The 18235-nt window shown below is 36.8% G+C and overlaps 1 protein-coding gene and 1 long non-coding RNA gene across 2 annotated transcripts; both read right to left on the minus strand.

Annotated features, from left to right (window-relative positions):
* Positions 1–2182: 2182 nt before the first annotated feature.
* LOC110677183 (death domain-associated protein 6-like) lies at positions 2183–4677 on the minus strand. The gene is made up of 2 exons (XM_021848058.1): positions 4300–4677; positions 2183–2419 (listed from the first exon to the last, which is right to left on the minus strand). The coding sequence occupies exons 1-2, from the start codon at positions 4506–4508 to the stop codon at positions 2350–2352; spliced, it is 279 nt and encodes a 92-aa protein (XP_021703750.1). The 5' UTR covers positions 4509–4677; the 3' UTR covers positions 2183–2349.
* A 634-nt stretch (positions 4678–5311) lies between these two features.
* LOC110677184 lies at positions 5312–17840 on the minus strand. The gene is made up of 2 exons (XR_002501002.1): positions 17508–17840; positions 5312–5583 (listed from the first exon to the last, which is right to left on the minus strand). It is a non-coding gene; the product is annotated as an uncharacterized LOC110677184 (long non-coding RNA).
* Between the last annotated feature and the right edge of the window lie 395 nt (positions 17841–18235).

Here is an 18235-nt window from a genome sequence, read left to right on the forward strand (position 1 = left end):
GTGGACACCTTGTACATGCTATATCTTTTTAATTTATAAATGAAATCGCAATCGGTTTTTTGTACATCGTTCAACTAATATTGTATACTGTTGTGATAATTTAAAAGCCAACAAAACAATTAAATTTCACACTAATAAGGCACAACGTTTAGAACGGTCGGTTTTTGGAGGTTATCAACATCGAAGATTATTAGAAATTGGTTGGAAAATTCGACAATCTATATTTTTTATTTTCAAAAAACGCTTGATTTTCCAAAGCATCTTCAATCAGAAGCCTGCTGAAAAATATCAAGTTATTTTTGGAGGAACAGTTTTCCATATATCATAGAATCATTTTTAATCAATTTTTTTAGAGAAAAATATTTTGAATTTAAATGGAACTGATATGATTAGAATTTTAAGATGTAAAGTGCGTCTCGACGGAAGTACTAATATAGTATAAATATGAAAAATAACCTACGCTTTCATAGAGTTGTTTATTTAGTCCCAACGTCACATTTAATGCAAAAAAGAAAAACAAAAAAAAAAAAAAAAAAAAAAAAAAAAAAAAAAAAAAAAAAAAAAAAAAAAAAATACAAATGTTTTATTTTGAGAAAAACTTTCAAAGCACAATGACAATCATCAAAATTGGGAACACTTTTTCAATGAAATCGAATTAATTTTCCATGTATTATATTCATAATTTGTTATTCTGGGATTATCTATCAAAATATTCAGAGAAAAACGCTTAAAATTCGTTGTAGATCGATAAATATGCGTACATAATTTTAAAAGTATGGGATTTTTCAATAAAACGACCATAACGAGTAAAAATTGTACCTATGAATAAAGAATAAACCACTAAAGTGACCTAGTGTCAGATAATGGTAGAATATTATTGATTTGTTGAAGCTCTACCTTCAGTAGAATAGTAAAGGATACCATCATACAATTTGTTCATAATAATGAAGATTTTTGTTATACGAAAAATAATGCTTAACTTTGACGAACAGTTTTTCTTAGGAGCTTTGGAAAAACTATTCAGTTCTTCAACCAAAAGCATTTTGTAAGTTTTTATATTTTCATAGTATTGTAATTGAACCATGCACAGAAAACCGATTACGATTTTATCAATAAATAAAAAAGATACACCATAAACAAGGTGTCCACTTTATAAAATGAAAAGTCCTTAAATGCTTGGTAACATTAACCGCACGGCCACGAAGCGTACAAATAGTTTTCCTTTTGAAACAGTTAGTCGACTTTTGGATTAATCTGATGAGTATTAAATCACATTCTTGTAACTATTGCATAGTATTCATCAAAAATCAATGAAGCTCTGGAGCTATATCATGGGAAAAAGAGGGTTAAGATAACGAATCTCGTGTTGAGTGTCAAAACGGATTAGAGAAATCGATCACTGTAGATACGCCTTTATGACACTAAGCATGAAAAATAAATTATTCGGCGCGATTGAATAAAAATTAAGTATTTTATGCAAAATATTAGCAGTTTATTGACTTCACTATGTACATTTGACTTGTGATTTGTTTTTTACATTAATCCGTTTGTGGTGATTGATTAGCTTGGCTCAATGATTTCTTAGAAACATATTGCTAGATCGAAACGGTCAATTACCAACGTAAAACAATGCAACAACAGATACGACGATGATGACACATAATTACCCTTTTGTTGATTGCGTTGGAAACTTTGGAGATCGAAATTATTGTACAAATATAGCCTAAATTTAGCTGTGGGTATGACAACTAGTATGTTTCGATTAAAATCGCGGGTTGAAATCAAAATAGCTTTCGACTATGCTACCAGTTTATCCGCATGAATGATAAGAAACTATATAAACGTATCTTATAAATATCTTACTCGTTAAAGCGACTTGTGTGTGTGTGTCCAGATTCCGGACGCATATTTACAATAATCCGTGCCTTACCAACTGGTAGCCAACGTTATATGCTAAGACGCAGGCACATTCAGTTCCTCGTCGTCTGATATATCAATATCATCGAATGTATCGGGCTTCACGTTCTCTTTGATCAACATCTCATCTTCTTCGTCTTCTTCCTCATCATCGTCGTCATCGACGTCGTCCTCTAAAGCTTCCCCAGCAGGAGTTTTAGCAGCAAGATCGTCACCTCCACTTTTCTTCGGCATTGGACTTTACTATCCACACTGCTCGTTTCCGTTTTCTTTTTCTGTGGTTTCAGCAGTAGAACTAGATCGATCGACCACCACTGGAGGGTCTTCGGAGGACGTATCAAACTGACTTATCGTAGAAGATGATGCAGGAACGTTGCTTTCTTGGAATCACCTGTTGTATCCTTACTACTAACGACCGTCTCTGCCTTGCTACTAGATGGCTTTGAAACTATGGCTAGGCTCACCTTCCTCGTCCGTATCGTTGTCTTGCACCCTGGCGAATCTGTAATATAAAATGAACATAAATCAATGGGCATCTTTTTACAACCTGAATTCTTGCTGAGATTGACCCACTATTTACAATTGAGTTTTCAAAATACTACTACTTATAGTTGAAACCGTTTTTGAAGACCCCTCGATTTTTGACAATTCTTGGCTTACTAAAATTGCAATAACTCAGGAATTTCTTCGACGATCTCTTCACAATACAGTAAAAACCCACATGAGTCGGTATTCCATGACTCGATATCGACTCATGGAACCATACTAAATACAAAATTTCATGATTACCGTCGTAATTCAGCGCATCTAAGACCCTAATTCCGCGCATTTTAAAACTTTCTAAGAAACTGGAAATTATTGATAACAGGCAGCTGGGAAAATTTTCATAAATTTTGACAATTTTTGGACCAAATGCGCTGAATTAGGGTACGATGGTTCCTTCAAGCAGCTTCACAAAGCATTTATATTTCATGAGTCGATGGTCATTTCAGAGACTCATGGGTCTGTAACATGTTTTTGGAAACAATAAACATAGGAGCTAAGTTTGCAAAAATAAAATTGTATGTCTGGATTAGCTTTTCAACACACAAACAGCAATAAGTGCAATATCTTTAAATAAATGAAAATTTAGTACTATACCATTCAATTCCACTAGAGTTTGTATCCTTCAGTGTCGTGTACTAGACTCGACTTGGAAGAAATCCATCGTATGCACACATTTAAGCTAGGTATAGTCGTAATTCCTTACCCGAGTAGTTACGAGTCCGCGGCTACAAAGCAAAGATATGCTGAAGGTGTCTGGGTTCGAATCCCGGTCGGTCAGGATCTTTTCGTAATGGAAATTTCCTTGACTTCCCTGGGCATAGAGTATCATATCATCGTACCTGCCACACAATATACGAATGCGAAAATGGCAACTTTGACAAAGAAAGCTCTCAGTTAATAACTGTGGAAGTGCTCATGAGAACACTACGCTGAGAAGCAGGTTCTGTTCCAGTGTAATACCAAGAAGAAGAAGAAGATAGTCGGAATTCCCTTCCTCCAAAAGGGCAAACAAATACATGTTATTATTAGGAACAATGGAAATTCACGATTTCGCGGATGCCGCGAAATTTGGCCTTCGCCGCGAAATTCAGAAAAAAAAACGTGAAACGCCGCGAAATAAGTTAAATTTTGAGAATTTCGCAGAATCGCAGTGATTCCAGATTTTGACTCATGAAAATGGTTTATTCATTTTAGAGCCCAGGTTCCATCAAAAATGTTTTTATCGTTTAGTTTAAGTTGGGCGTCTTTCTAACTTACTTGTTTTGTTTCCAATTTAGAATGGCAAATGTGATATAAAAATTATCATCACATTTTAACAACAAACATGTTATTTTATGTAAAATATAGTCAAATCTATGGGACCGAAACAAAGCCGCGATATGTTGGTTTGATCGCCTTGGTCAAACGCGAAATTTCAAAAATTTTATCGCAAATTTCCATTGTCTCTAGTTATTATGGAGGAAACGTCGAAGAAATGTCTGAGTTATAGCAGTCTTACAAGAATTTTCAAAAATCGAGGACTTCTCATAAGGCTCCATCCACAAATTACGTAACGCTCTAGGGGGAGGGGAAAGTAGGCTCAAGTGTTACGGCTCATACAAAAATTTAAAAAATTTCATACAAAAAGCGTTACGGAGGGGAAGGAAGGGGTCGAAAATTTTCAATTTTAGCGTTACGTAATAAATGGACGCTGCCTAAGAAGTTTAAACTGTAAGTACTGAGTGGACCAATCGAATGCAGTTTCTTTACATACTCGTCAAGAGCTTTCGAGCATGCCAGATTTTAACATTTGTTATAAATAGTTATTTTAGCAAGAATAAGCTACTCATCACTTACTTGTCGATAATGTCTCCGATTTTCCCATAGTGCTTCTTATTCTCCTCCAGTTTCTCATGCAATCCCTTGTCTACCACTGCCGGGTCCTTGTCCGTTCCACTGTAGTAAGACACCATCTCGTACAGATCAGTCTTGCGTCGTTTTTGTAGCAGCTTGCCAATCTTGATGAACGCATCCTGGGCAATCTTTGTCATTTCTTCCCGCCGCATCCTGTACCCGTACTGTGTGTTACAGTGCTGCAAGCATTTCAGCACGTCGAAAAAATCCGGAAAGGTGTTCGTCCTGTTGACGAACGTCTGAATTGTCCGGTTAAACTCAGTATAGTGTGTTCCATCGAATTTAATCGGCTTCCGCGTGATACGATGTGCGTGTTTGCTTTCTCTCAGTTATATCACAGATCTTCTCGTAAATTTCAAAGGCTCGCTTCTTGTAACGTTCCTCCATCATGTACGAGAATTTATACCCTCGTCAAAATCCACTCCATCTCTTCCAACTTGGCTATTCGCTTCTTCAGTATGTATAGGGCGCGGTTCAATCTTCTTATCTGATTGTCCTTCTTTTCACTTCCAGTGGTGGTCACGTTTCGTTAGTCATTACCGAATTTCTGGACTTTCGACGGATATTTAACTCTTCCACGATGCTAGCCAGCTTTAGATATACCAACTCAGGATGCTCATTAACGTCCTGTGTGACTGAAGCTAGCGTTTTCTTGAGCTCTTGGAATTGAATATAATCTGGATGGGACGCATTCGTAGTACTTGATTAGTTTCTTCTGAATCAGCAATTCCATCTCTTTGGATGAATCTGCTTTCCTACACGCTTCTAGCAGTTCCGCAAACTCTTTACCAATAGGATTTTTATCCACATTGCTACTTCGCTTCTCTCTTTTTTCGGAAGATCGACTAGTGGAGTGTGAATCTGCGGTACTGCTGCTTCCTGGTGTTGCTGTTTTTCCGATAGTTGTGTTCTTCTTCCGCAAGTGCAGAAACTGGCGATTTTTTCTTGACCTGCATCCGTTGTCTTTGCTGTTCATGTTCCTTTATTATCTGTTGGTACTTCAGGTGATCCTTTTCCCATTCATCGGAGAAGCTGATAACGGCAAAGTTTTCATTGACCGGTGTCCGATTGTTATTTTCCGCTTCCTTGCTGAGATTGGTGGCAATGGTTATTGGCTTGATGCGCCGGATTTTGTTAGGTTCGGGATTCTTGTTCAACGTATGGGCACCACCATTAAGTCCTGCCGGGGTTTGGAGGGAGCACCTTACGACGCTTCGGTTCTCCAGACTAAAATAGAATAATAGTAAAATTTATGGTTATATTAATGTTCTATCTACCAAAAATTGCATTGCGTACACTGAAAATTAATGTTGGAGTAACTACAACCACTTCATGGTTCTTAAAATTACTATTCAGAATTATGTTGAAATTTAATGTGTTTTGTCTTTATAATTACTGAAATGTTGTTGAAATTACTATGCCAGCAATGGATAAAATTTACTACCATGTGCAGTCAAGTGCACTATTGTCATGTATTGGAGATAAACACAAGATTCCGTAATTTTTTAATGAGCAATGTTATCATTTTTACCATGTGCATGGTAATTTGAACAACAAAAGCGTAGTAATAATGCCCCCATCAACATGGCTGTTTTTCTCTGTCAGCTTGTGAAAAGTTAACACAAGTGTGGACAGAAAAAGTATTTTTTTCAGTGTTTTGGGGGTAATATTGAATAAAGTTTTGTTTATTTTTCATAATATTGTACCCATGTTGCTGTTGATCTCGAGTTGGTAAGAAATATTGAAATTTAATATACAAAACAAACAATTCGCTCAACAACTTCTTTTCATGTTGCAGATGATACCATTCAATTTCAAGGCCCCAATTAAGTTATCCAAATTATAATTAAGATTAATTTATACTATGTTTCTTGGTGAGTATTCTACTAATCATCGATTTGTTACTTTTTGTAAATTGACGGAATATTAATCGTGGCACATTTTTTTTTTCAACAGATAACTCGAGCGATGTGGAGCATAAGTTGAATTAGCCGCCATAATAGTGGATCAGAGATCGGTGAAAGCAAATACGGACATTAAATTCATTACAGGACTCCACTACAAGCGCCGCCGTCTTCATATCTAAGATTCGCTTTTTTATGGATTAAAGAACAATAAATTATTATAGACATTATTATTAAATAAACGATTATGATTTTAGTAATGGAATAGGTATATTGATTTAAAAAAAATAGGAATAAATATAAAGAGTATTCAAATTTTACTATCGATAGCTGTCTTTTTAAACGCATCGCATGGTAAAAAAAATGACAATAATTCGTTTTCAATATTACCATGTAGCATGGTAGTTTTAACTGATGCTTCGAATATCGTCGGCATGGTAAAAAAGACCACACATCCCGTTTGAGATGAATGTGTAACGTAGTCTGCACAAATCAAAGTGGTGCGATGTATTTAATTTAAACCATCAACATGGTATTTTTACTGCAATGCTGCTCTCAGTGTAGGCTGAATGATGTCGGGCACTTATGTTTTTTTTTTTTTGCATCTGGAATAGGTACGTTAATGGCGTATTATAATGTTACTCATAATGGCGTACCGAGACGGACTTCAGACTTGGACCCTGCTTGATAGAGTGGTTCAAAAATCGTTATCACTTCACACCACTTATTCGATTCCAGATCAAACTCTAAGTTTCCTCTTACAATTTGAGCTCATTTAGATAAAAACTATAACTGCACAAGTCCTTCAAAGTTTGTATGGGGATTACTTTGGGACAAATAAGTAATTCATTCAATCGGTCATTTCGTTTTGAAAATGGTCTTTGGCAATATGAAAGCTAACGAATGCATCTAATAATTTCAACGTTGCTCTAACCTTTAAAAGTACGTGGGCAAACACTATGAACAAATGAATGAATTGCTTGCATATTCCATAGTAATTCCCATACCTACTAACTTTTAAGGGCTTTTGCAATCTTTGTTTTCATCCAAATGAGCTCATATTTGTAGAGGACACTCAGAATATGATCTAGAATCTAATGAGCGATGTGGAGCAAAAACGATTTATAAAAGTAGACCGGACATCTCCAAAAATCAAGGGACCTTACTCATATGATAAATATTTGGGTCAGCATTGAAAAGTATTTTTATAGAATTTCAATGGATTAGCTGCTTTACTCTTGTCCACAGTTGATCAGCAGAAGTTTTCTCGTTTCATTTTGTATGGGGAAAGTCATTGTCATCACGTACAACCGGAACAAATCTCGATTACTTTTTCAAATCGACGTAAGTAACTTCCATACGGTTTTGAGAAAATTAATTCAGAAGAATCACGACCTGTCTTCTAAAATTGTTTTAAAATGAATCACGTTTTTAACATTTTTTCGACGTGTACATTGCTTAAATTTGCGATTTCTTACGCGCCATACAATTTATTTTTAATTTTCATACAAAAAAACTTACCATGGGGGAGGGGGGGTTGAAAAACCCCGAAAATTGTCTTACGTAATTAATAGACCGCCCCTTATGTGTTTTGTACATGATACATTTGGTACAAATAAGTTGGTTAAGGCTAGGCTTACCAGATGGTATCCCTTGGGAGGACATGTCCTCCTTTATAGAACGAACGAAGTTAATATCCGAAATCCATTCATATAACTTCCTACTCTATTTGTTCAAATATTCAAACATTTCTGTCTTAAGTAAACCCTGTTCAAGATCCAAGCCGTAAGAATTAGGAATAATGAATATTATTTGTGGTGTGGTCAATTTTGGGATATTGAGTTTAATGTGCTGAAAATCAGATTGCGGGTTGCTGACATTCGGGATGTTGGAGAAGAACCAATGGCATCTGCGTCAGCTCACTTAACATAAGGCCATGATTTCAATCCTAGGACAATATTTTATGAAACATATTCTATAGCCACCAGTCACAAGAACGTAAACGTGAACGTGTGGAAAAAATCGATGTCCTCCTTTTTCAAAGCCAGTCACGCGAAATGTCGTCCTTTTCACAATTTTCATCTGGTAAGCCTATACTTAAGGATGGCCATGATGGATCACAGAAGGAAAGAATCCCCATAACTTTCAATTTACAAATCAAATTGACCTTATTAATACTTAGCTTAGATTTTACACACACAAACACATGCACACTAATAAGCTATATGATAAAAGGCGAATAAAAAGTCATAAAGCAGTGGTGCTCAGCCTTTTTGAAACTACTCCCCTTAGAAGTTTAACCAACATTCCGCGGACCCCTGAAAGTGGATGGTATCGAAACGAAAAATTATGAAACAACAGATATCCTTGGCAGACACACCCAAATGTGTCGTCAGTAATTCATCACAGATAATGCAAGAATTCTTCCAATATCAACTGGTGTTCACATGGTCCACTAAGAATCTTTACAGGAATTTAAAAATATTTTGCTCAAATTCATTTTGGAAATTGTAATCACATAACAGTCACATTGAGATTATACATGAGTCTTGTAATGTAGCAGCAATGCAATTTCTATCAGAATTATTTTCAGACTATATGCGATTTGAGCTCAGGGTAATTTTTAGAAATTTTAGTTTCCTCCCACACTGCCATGCAATGCACACTTGGTATTCAATTTACTCAATGCCAACTTTTGTCGAATGTTACAAATGTTTCACCAGAATCCGCGAAGTTCTTGCCAAGAAATGTTCCTCAGATAGTAAAGGAATCAATCAAGCTTTCTTTTTGGAAGCAGCTTTCAATATTTAAAAAAAAATTTTTTCAAGAAACGTTTCTCTTCGGAGGTTGAAACAAGATTTTGCAAAAAAAAAAACTCCTAAACAATCTTGTTGGATGTCTGTCGAAAATCTCATAAAAAAATTCTGTTGATTGTTTGAGATGGAACAGTGAAGAATTGCGAATTTCTTCAATCCCGTAAATAATTCTCTAATAATAACTCTACTAATAATGATCTCTTGCAAAAAAGCGAGGTAAAAGATTTCTCATTAGAAACGACACTTATTAACAATTGCTTCGCGGACCCCCTGAGAAGTCATCAAGGCCAGAGTCTATGAATGGAGAGTTGTGCAAAAAGAACTGGCAACAGGTTCCCCCCAGTCACAAATCAATAAATTATTCTGGCCACCTATTTTACAGTGCGCGCTTTCCAGTGACTTCACTCAAATGCACTCTCAATTCGAATGTTTGTTTTTTTACAAAGTCGCAAAGAATTAAATTGAAATTGATCTCTTGTTTTGTAATTATAAAGTAATAACAATGAAATGTTTAATAGAGAATTGCAACAACACATACGACAAACAGCATGAACTCAAAATTTTGATCTTTTTCGGTTTCCGCGCGACGAGCAACTGAGACAGTGAATTTCTCTTAGCCGTTTGCTCTCTGGGAATTGACCGAAAACAGCCGCATTTGTAGCTTAAATCTGGGTTGAATAACTAATATATAGTTTTCAAACTATCAAATTTTGTAAACGGAGTTATATATTTCCACTGATGGAGGATAAATTACTTACATTACCGTTACATTACATGTAACAAGACGGAGGTTCATTCACAAATTATAGGCTCTAAAGAGCAATTATTTTGTTACATCATCGTATCACACCGTAAGTTAAACCGTAGCATTTTTTTTATTTCGTCACGATAACAATACTTTTCTCGTCCCAAAACGTGTTTGTTTATGTTGCTCAATAGGTTGATGATTTGACGGTTCAATAGGTAGACTTGGTTTCAGCCTTCGCGCAACTCTCCATTCATAGACTCTGATCATGGCCAGTTACCTGCCAGACATCGTTCGCGTCGGTCGTATTACTTTGCCTCACGCTTCGTTCGCAGTTCGTTGAAATGGAAGCTACTTCTAACGCGCAATTTTCAGAACGCACCTACATAAAAAAAACAAAGCTGATAATTATAATATACCTACAGCCTTCTTTATTGCTGTTGTAGTGGTAATTTGAGGATAAAAAAAGTATCACGATAAATAACGAAATTCGAAATAATGCATTCTTCAGTATGTTTGTCATAAAATCTGTTTGCCGTGAGCCGAAATAGGAACACTTAGATACAGTAGCAAACCCCTTACTTTGAGCTGCATCGTGACATAAAAATAGTATTGATCGACTCAACAGTTAAGTTATAATGAACATTTGAACACATGACTACCCTTAAATCTCATGCACTGATGGGATTTGTACCGTCTGTCTTGAACAATTGATATGATCAATTGACGTCCGATAAGTTTCATTCGACGGGAGAATTTGTATAATTTGCTACCATTCAATTCAGCTTACGAAAAAAACAGGTTTTCAATTTCAATTTGCTTAACCAGTTTGCTAATACACACGGAGAAAATGGAAAATACTAAATAGTGTGTTTTATATCATTTCTCTTTCATTTTTAGTGTTTATTCATTGTATGGAATACAAATTTATACTATGTCATGCATTTGCGGAAATAATTATTTCACGTGCATTTGTGCTGGTGATTGTTACACTTGGGACTTCATTGTTTTACAGTTTCAGTTTTTGGTCAGGACGTGTGCATTTTTTTTCTGGTCTGTCCTAAAAAGTGTCGAAACTTCTGTTTCCTATTTTGTCCGTGGCCTAAAGACTTCAATTCAAAAGGGCAAGTTAAAAGTAATTTTTGCCTCCCGGAACGGGAAGTTAAATGCCTCTGTGGAAAAGCGAAAAAACAGGTGCTCCGATGACTTAACGACAGGAGGGAACTGATAAAAGTGTTAATCAAAATCTGAACCGGATGCGAAGGAAAATCGTTTAGTAAGTTCAATATATATATCCATATTTTGTGCATACAATAGAATTCCCCGACTTTTTCTAGCGAATTCCACCTTCTGCAAATGGCTGGCCTGATCATCAGTAGGTGCAGACATAACAAATCAAGGATTCCAACATTATGCAAGCAGAACAGCACCGCCTCCTGTGATGTGGTAGAATTTCTGAGAACATAATTCCAGCGTGACCAGTAGGAGCATGTTTAATTCGATGGATACGCGGATACGTAAGCAAGAGCGACATCTCCGTTGGAATTCCAGTAGCAATATAATAAACTCTGTCATATTGTTAAAAATTATTGAGTTCTCGAAATAAAATTATGATCATCTTATTTCGTTTTTGTACATTTGTTTGTTTTACTTTTCACTTTTTGCCTTTTTTCACGATAATCAAAACAAACGACCGCGTGAAAATATAAGCCAAATAAGCTTTATGAATATTAAAACCCATTTATACTTTGGATGATTATTGTATTGATATGCATTTGAAGGGGTGGATGGACCAAATATGGATTTAGTATAGTTTTTATTCATTTCAGAATTTTATTTTTTAACCGTGTAGATTGATTTTCATGTTTTGAGTTATCTCTTGTATCAAATGTCATATTTACCCACAAATAATCAAACGGCCTGTTGAAAATTCTGTACGAGTCGTGAAACCCAACATAAAATGGAGATTATTGAAAGCAACAAACGAACGATGACTGTGGCAGAACGATTAAGGATCATTGATCAGGTGGAGATTTACGGACGGAAGGTCAAATACGTGGCTAAGGCATTCGACTTACCGTATAGCACGGTCTCAACGCTTTATAGGAACAAGGACAAGTGGCAGTGAAAAGCATCTTCTGGATCTGAGAACCTTGGAAAGAAGCGACTGCGTTTGGTAGGGAGTGATACACTGGAGCGATCTATGGAGGAATTCGTGAATCAAGCCAGATAAAATCACGTTCCATTGTCAGGATCCATCATTCGAGCGAAGGGATGTGTATTTGCTGAGGAGCTTGGCATCCCCAAGGGAAGCTCTGGATGGCTGAGTAAGTTTTTGCAACGACAAAAAATATCATTCTGAAAACTGTGCGGAGAAAGTGCCAATGTCGACACCGGTATGACTAGTGACTGGATGTCAAATGTTTTGCCTGGTATAATAAGCGACTATGCAAATGCCGCTAGACCAACGAAACGGGGCTGTTTCAACTTAGATCTTTCAAGAACATTAAATCCCTACCAGTGCAATACGAAAGCAATAAGAAGGCTTGGATGACCTTAGTCCTTTGAAAGATATTGAAGACGAAACGGTAACAATACTAACTTATCCATGATCACTTCGTATTCTTATTATTAATAACTAGTGGTCCCGGCAAACTTCGTCTCGCCATCAAGTAGGCTATTGAAAAATGCCCTGTAACGTCTCATGCAAAATGACAGTTCCGTTCATTCTCGTTTTTTAAACTTTTATGCGTAGTATGCACCTGAAACGTAATGCGCTGAAGTAAATTTTCTCTTTTTTACCAAAGTAATTTTGACAGCCGATCCAGATGAGCGAAGTGTTACTTGCGGAATAATTGAGTGGCACATTTTTCCGTACAGAAAAGTGTCAGCTCCTGATTTGTACAGCAGGCGTTAAGGCCCAAACGCAATGAAAGCGGAACGGCAACGGAAAGCGGAACCGGTTCGCCAGGACGAACTATGACATGCTAGTCGACTCAGTTGGCTCACTTTCATTCGTTGACAGCTCAGTCGAGATGATGTGATTCATGCTGGCGAACCGGTTCCGCATTCCGTTGCCGTTCCGCTATCATTGCGTTTGGGCCTTTACCGACTTTATGAAATCAACTCTGCTTCTCAGCAGCGTACAGCTCAAGGAATTTTGGTAGAGGAATCATTCCCTGACCGTTCCTTGTCCTATCCTTTTTCACAGTACATACTTATGATCAGCGTACCGGCCAGTGATTATCCTGTACTTTTTGTACATACAAACACGTCGGAACACTTCAGGTACATAAATGTAAGAGTTTTTTCAAAATCCGATAATCCGTTCTCAAGCCATTTCGTGACATACAAACACCATTCCATTTTTATTTATATGGATATTTCATCATTGTAGGCTGTTTCTGAAATAACAGTTCTGGACGCTATCAATATTTTATCGAGAGCCTGGGCCGTCAGCGTCAAACCACAAACTATTCGCGTCTACGAAGGTAATTGCCACAGTTGACCCTATGCGTGAAGCTCCGATTATTTTACATGGCAAAGCATAGGAAGCCAATTTTTGAATGCTTCTAAAAAATTCAAAACACTTTTAAATTAAATTCTGTTAAGTGTACGGTGTTAGACTATTGATCAACTGTAGAGTCAGCAGAATATTGAGAAAAAAATATAAAACTCAAAATTATATGCCTATAATGTAGCCCATCAAAAGTATATCAACATACACTGAAAAGATTTTAAATAACTATTGCAATTAATGTTATGTGAGCATTTGAAATGTTGCTTCCTATACCTTACCGGATAAAATTTTCGACGCTTCACGCATCGAGCAATTTTTTCCCAGATGGCAGCACCGTACCTTCGTACATTCGAATTGAAAACTGTTTCAAGAAAGCTGGAGAAGCCTCGTTGGATTTTGAAGCCTCATAATCTTTCAACGAGTATTGCGCAATATATCAAAACGTTTCCTGCGAGTTGATGACGGATGAAGATATTTTGGATAGTATTGTAGAAGTTGATGAAGCTCCGAACGAATATAATAATGAGTTGCAGATTCCGGTTGATTGAGTCGAACCTCCATTCGAAATTACACCGAAAAATCACGAATACACCTGCACCAGTCCGAAATTCCCCAATCAACTGAAAAAGTACATGATAATAAATACCATTTAATTCCACTAGAGTGTGTATCCTATGTACTAGACTCGACTTACACGATACACGTACACGACGAAAATAAGTAAATTCCCCTATTTGGAATAGGTACACATTAGACCTATTTATATTTTCAAAAATGTCGGGAAATCTGCCAGTAAACCATTATTTAGATTTTTCATATTGAAATGAACTTCTGGTCAAAATTTCAATCAATTTGGAGAAAAATTGGATGTGCTTCAAATCAATTATGTATTTTTGGGCTAATTTCAAGCTTCAAAAAATTATAACCACTGCATGAATTACCAAAAATTATTGAAAATACCTCTACACACTAGTTGATTAAATTCTACGGTGTAGTGGTTAGAACACTCGCCTCTCACGCCGAGGACCTGGAATCGAATCCCATCCCCGACATAGTCACTTATGACGTAAAAAGTTATAGTGACGACTTCCTTCGGAAGGGAAGTAAAGCCGTTGGTCCCGAGATGAACTAGCCCAGGGCTAAAAATCTCGTTAATAAAGTCAAACCAACCTAAATTCTACGAACTTTTGTCGAACACGATTTTATGATTGGAGCAAGTTTTAACATAGTTTGGTTGAGGTTTGTGCTTCGAGGTTCTTGAAAATCACTATTTTTAGGAAGTGTTCTCTCTAAAACACATACCTGTATGAAAATTTCGGGTTTTCAATTTCCAGGACATGATAACTACGCATATTTTTAAATCAATCCCGTTGTAAGTTACAAGTTATCTTGCGAAGATAAATTGTAAAAAAGAGGGAATTCTGAAGCACATATGTAAATCCGCTGTGGGGAGCAAAAAGCACCATCGTGAGCTTTGAGGAATATAAAAAATGAACACGTTAGCACTGGGCAAAGATGCCCTAACTAGAGATCAGGGAGTCGTGAGTTCGATTCTCACTGAGAAGACGTGTAACTTTTTCGCAAAACTTCACATCAATTTGTCCATTTAATCCAATTGCAAAGTATATGTAATGTTTAGCTTTTCAGTAGTTGTTAAACTTCCACTCGGCTGGTTAGCCGTAAAACCACGATTCATAATTAAAAACAAGTATTTATCGAAAAACGGACTCATGTTCCGTAACCGGTCGTTTGAGAACGTCGCGACCCATTGGAAGCCCACACAATAGAAACCTCAGCCAGCACAGTTGCTGGCTATAGTGTAGTGTGCTATTTCCATACCTAAAAAATAATGCGGTCTCGGACTAGACATTGGATATGAATAGAAAGCGTTGTGTTTGGATGGGCATCTAATTCTTTCGAAAGAGGTGCACTTTGCGAAAAAGGACGTGATTATTGAGCTGAAATCGAATTCAGGTTAACTTCTGCGTTCAAGAGTCCTCTCATAGCGTAGTGGTAACGCGCCCTAACTAGAGATCAGGGAGTCGTGAGTTCGATTCTCACTGAGAATACGTGTAACTTTTTCGCAAAACTTCACATCAATTTGTCCATTTAATCCAATTGCAAAGTATATGTAATGTTTAGCTTTACGGTAGTTGTTAATGCTAACGTGTTCAATTCAATCATTCGTCGGTACATGTGACATGCGCGATTTAACTATCATCAGGTTGCGATGCAGTGTTCGATCTTTGGGCATTTTTAATAATGTTAGCCTTTGGTAACATGTAATCTGTTAATGGTTAATGAATTTATAGCTTTACAATATTCTATTCCCTTTGACTATGCCCTGAAAAAATAATGTCAATGTGTGTTTTTTGTACCATATAAAAACTGTGATATCAGGGTACTGTGGAGAACAAATCTTGATCAATTTGATCCTATTCGTGTGTTCGACAAACTTTAACAGAATAGAATTAGCTTTCAAACAGTGGTAATAGCAAGTAGTTTTGATTTTTCAAACCTTGATATAAGCTCAGAAACACATTTTTAACTTGAAGCATATTGAAATCTTTATGAAATGAGCTGAAATTTGACGAGACATTGTTCTTAGCATGAGAATTCAGAATATTGCTTGACCGGTAGATTTCCAGACATTTTTTCAAATATGAACAAGTCTAGTACATATGCTATAGTTAGGGCCCTATTTTCTAAATGGAGTCGATCTGAGTCACATCGATTAAAACAATAAGCCTGTAAATTAGATGGAAAATCGGTCAAAGAGGTTTAAGATAACATCTTGTTATTCGATCCATAACTCATAAGATAAAAAAGTTGAGATGAAATGTAATGCCCGATGTGAAGTCATGTTATATTGGAATTTATAATTAGGAATTTTCAAGGGAATAAAAAAATCTGCGCAAGCAAGATCCTCTTAAGAATCGACAGAAGAACGATGATGAAGTGAAATTAAAATTCATCTATAATTTTGCGGTTGTCGCGCAGTATGGCACCACCAGTACCATTAAGCTTGTGTTATTATGAAAAGCGAACTTTTTCCATCAGTGTGTACAAAATACAACAGCGCGGCTACTACTGAAAACATTCTACAAGCACGATCAATGTGTTTCATATGTGAATTTCCACAAATTGTAAAACACATCAATCGATGGCGTAAAACTAATCGCTATCGGCAATAGAAATTCACATGTAAAACACGTTAATTTACAAATTTTCGAAAAGTTTGCTGTAGAATTTATTAGCGATTTCTCGATTTTATAATACCAGGCACCCATAACGGGCGCACGGTTTCCCAAAAAAATACATGTCAATAAACATGTCACGCGTGGATGGCAAATGTAAGTCCTTGTCAGGTTGGGCAAACTAGTTCTACTAGTGATAGATATCGCAATTGTAAAACACGTTGAAATTGTATGTAAAAGCCTTTGCTATCGAACCATAGTCAAACCTTAACATAATTACAAGTTTTACACGTTATTTCACCTTGCTTCACCTTTGACACGACAGATCCACGTTGAAAAGAATATGGATCAAACGTGTGGATTATTTTCAGTGTACTCAAGTGTTATAGTAACATAATAATAACAACAGACAGCCTAAGTAACGATGCACACATTTTGAAAACTCATGCAAAATTTATTCGATATGTAAACATTTATCACTGTAATGTTTGGTAAACAATGGACTTATGTGGTTTCGCAAACAAACAATTCATAAGGTGAACGCATCAATCAACAAGCAAGCACCAGCTATTATGTTCCTGAATGTGCTGAATGAAATCCTGCGCCCGCCCTCAACCCTTCAAACCCACAATTACTAAAGTTGTAATACTTTTCTTACATAATTCGGTTGATTTACGTGCACATTCGAGCCTCTATTCATTGATAGATTGTAGTTTTAGCCCGATAGATCACATTGCCCAAATGAAAAACGAAAACAACCATTAATATTAGCTGTAGCCGCAGCTCCAAGTCTGACATTTCCATTGCTCTCACTTTGCTCCGCACGCACCCACCAAAAATGACACTGGCGTTCGCCTGCAGCAGCAGCAGCAGCATCAAAGCAAGCCGAGAAGAAGTTTAAGCGCGATCATGCAAACCCACAGAAATTTATTCTTTTTCCCCCCAATCGCATTTTGCTATCTAACCTACCTCTTCGTCTGAGGAATCGAGCACGATTATCGAAGAAGGATCCATCTTGTCCAGCAAAAAATTCTCAACTCCGGAATACCAATCACATATACGCTAATACGACGCAATTCGACGACGTGTAGACATTAAAATTAACTATTTTCGAAAATCTAGCAGAATTTTTTCGGTTCTGCTTGTCTCACTAGCACAAATTTACACGATTTAAGGTGACATACACACCGCCTACTTCACCATCATCAACTAAAATTGCTGCTGCAATAATGTGTAATAACACCATAGAGAATAGCTTCCTTCCCCGTACAAAGATGCCCTGCTATATAAATGTATTTTGCTGTTTTCTTTCATTTGTATGCTGCTGAATGGATGAGTTTTGGACAGAGGCACTCACTCTGTTTTAATACGCGCTGAATAACATATACAGATAAAGAGGGAATTTTACGACAGTGACGGATTAGGCCGAGGTTAATTGCATCTGATGGGTCCACATTATATGTACGATAGTAAAGAACAAAGCAATACTTAATTCTAATTCATAAATTTACTAACCCAACCATGTCATTCAAGTCATAAATCCACGAGTCTTGTGAAAGACACGCGACATCACGATTCACGCCGTGCTATCGCCGCCGAATGGTTAGTAAACACACGGTGCCCCGCTTCACGCGTAGACGCATCGCGCGAATGATTTCCTCTCGAGTTTCTGTGCTTGCTGGGAACACTGATCGGAG

Source organism: Aedes aegypti, chromosome 2, assembly GCF_002204515.2.
Source record: "Aedes aegypti strain LVP_AGWG chromosome 2, AaegL5.0 Primary Assembly, whole genome shotgun sequence".
NCBI lineage: Eukaryota > Metazoa > Arthropoda > Insecta > Diptera > Culicidae > Aedes > Aedes aegypti.

Coding starts and splice junctions, on each gene's coding strand:
- LOC110677183 (XM_021848058.1), bottom strand. CDS start 4,508: ATGCGGCGGGAAGAAATGACAAAGATTGCCCAGGATGCGTTCATCAAG. Junction 2,420..4,299: donor ATCGGAGACATTATCGACAA/GTAAGTGATGAG, acceptor TTTATATTACAG/ATTCGCCAGGGTGCAAGACA.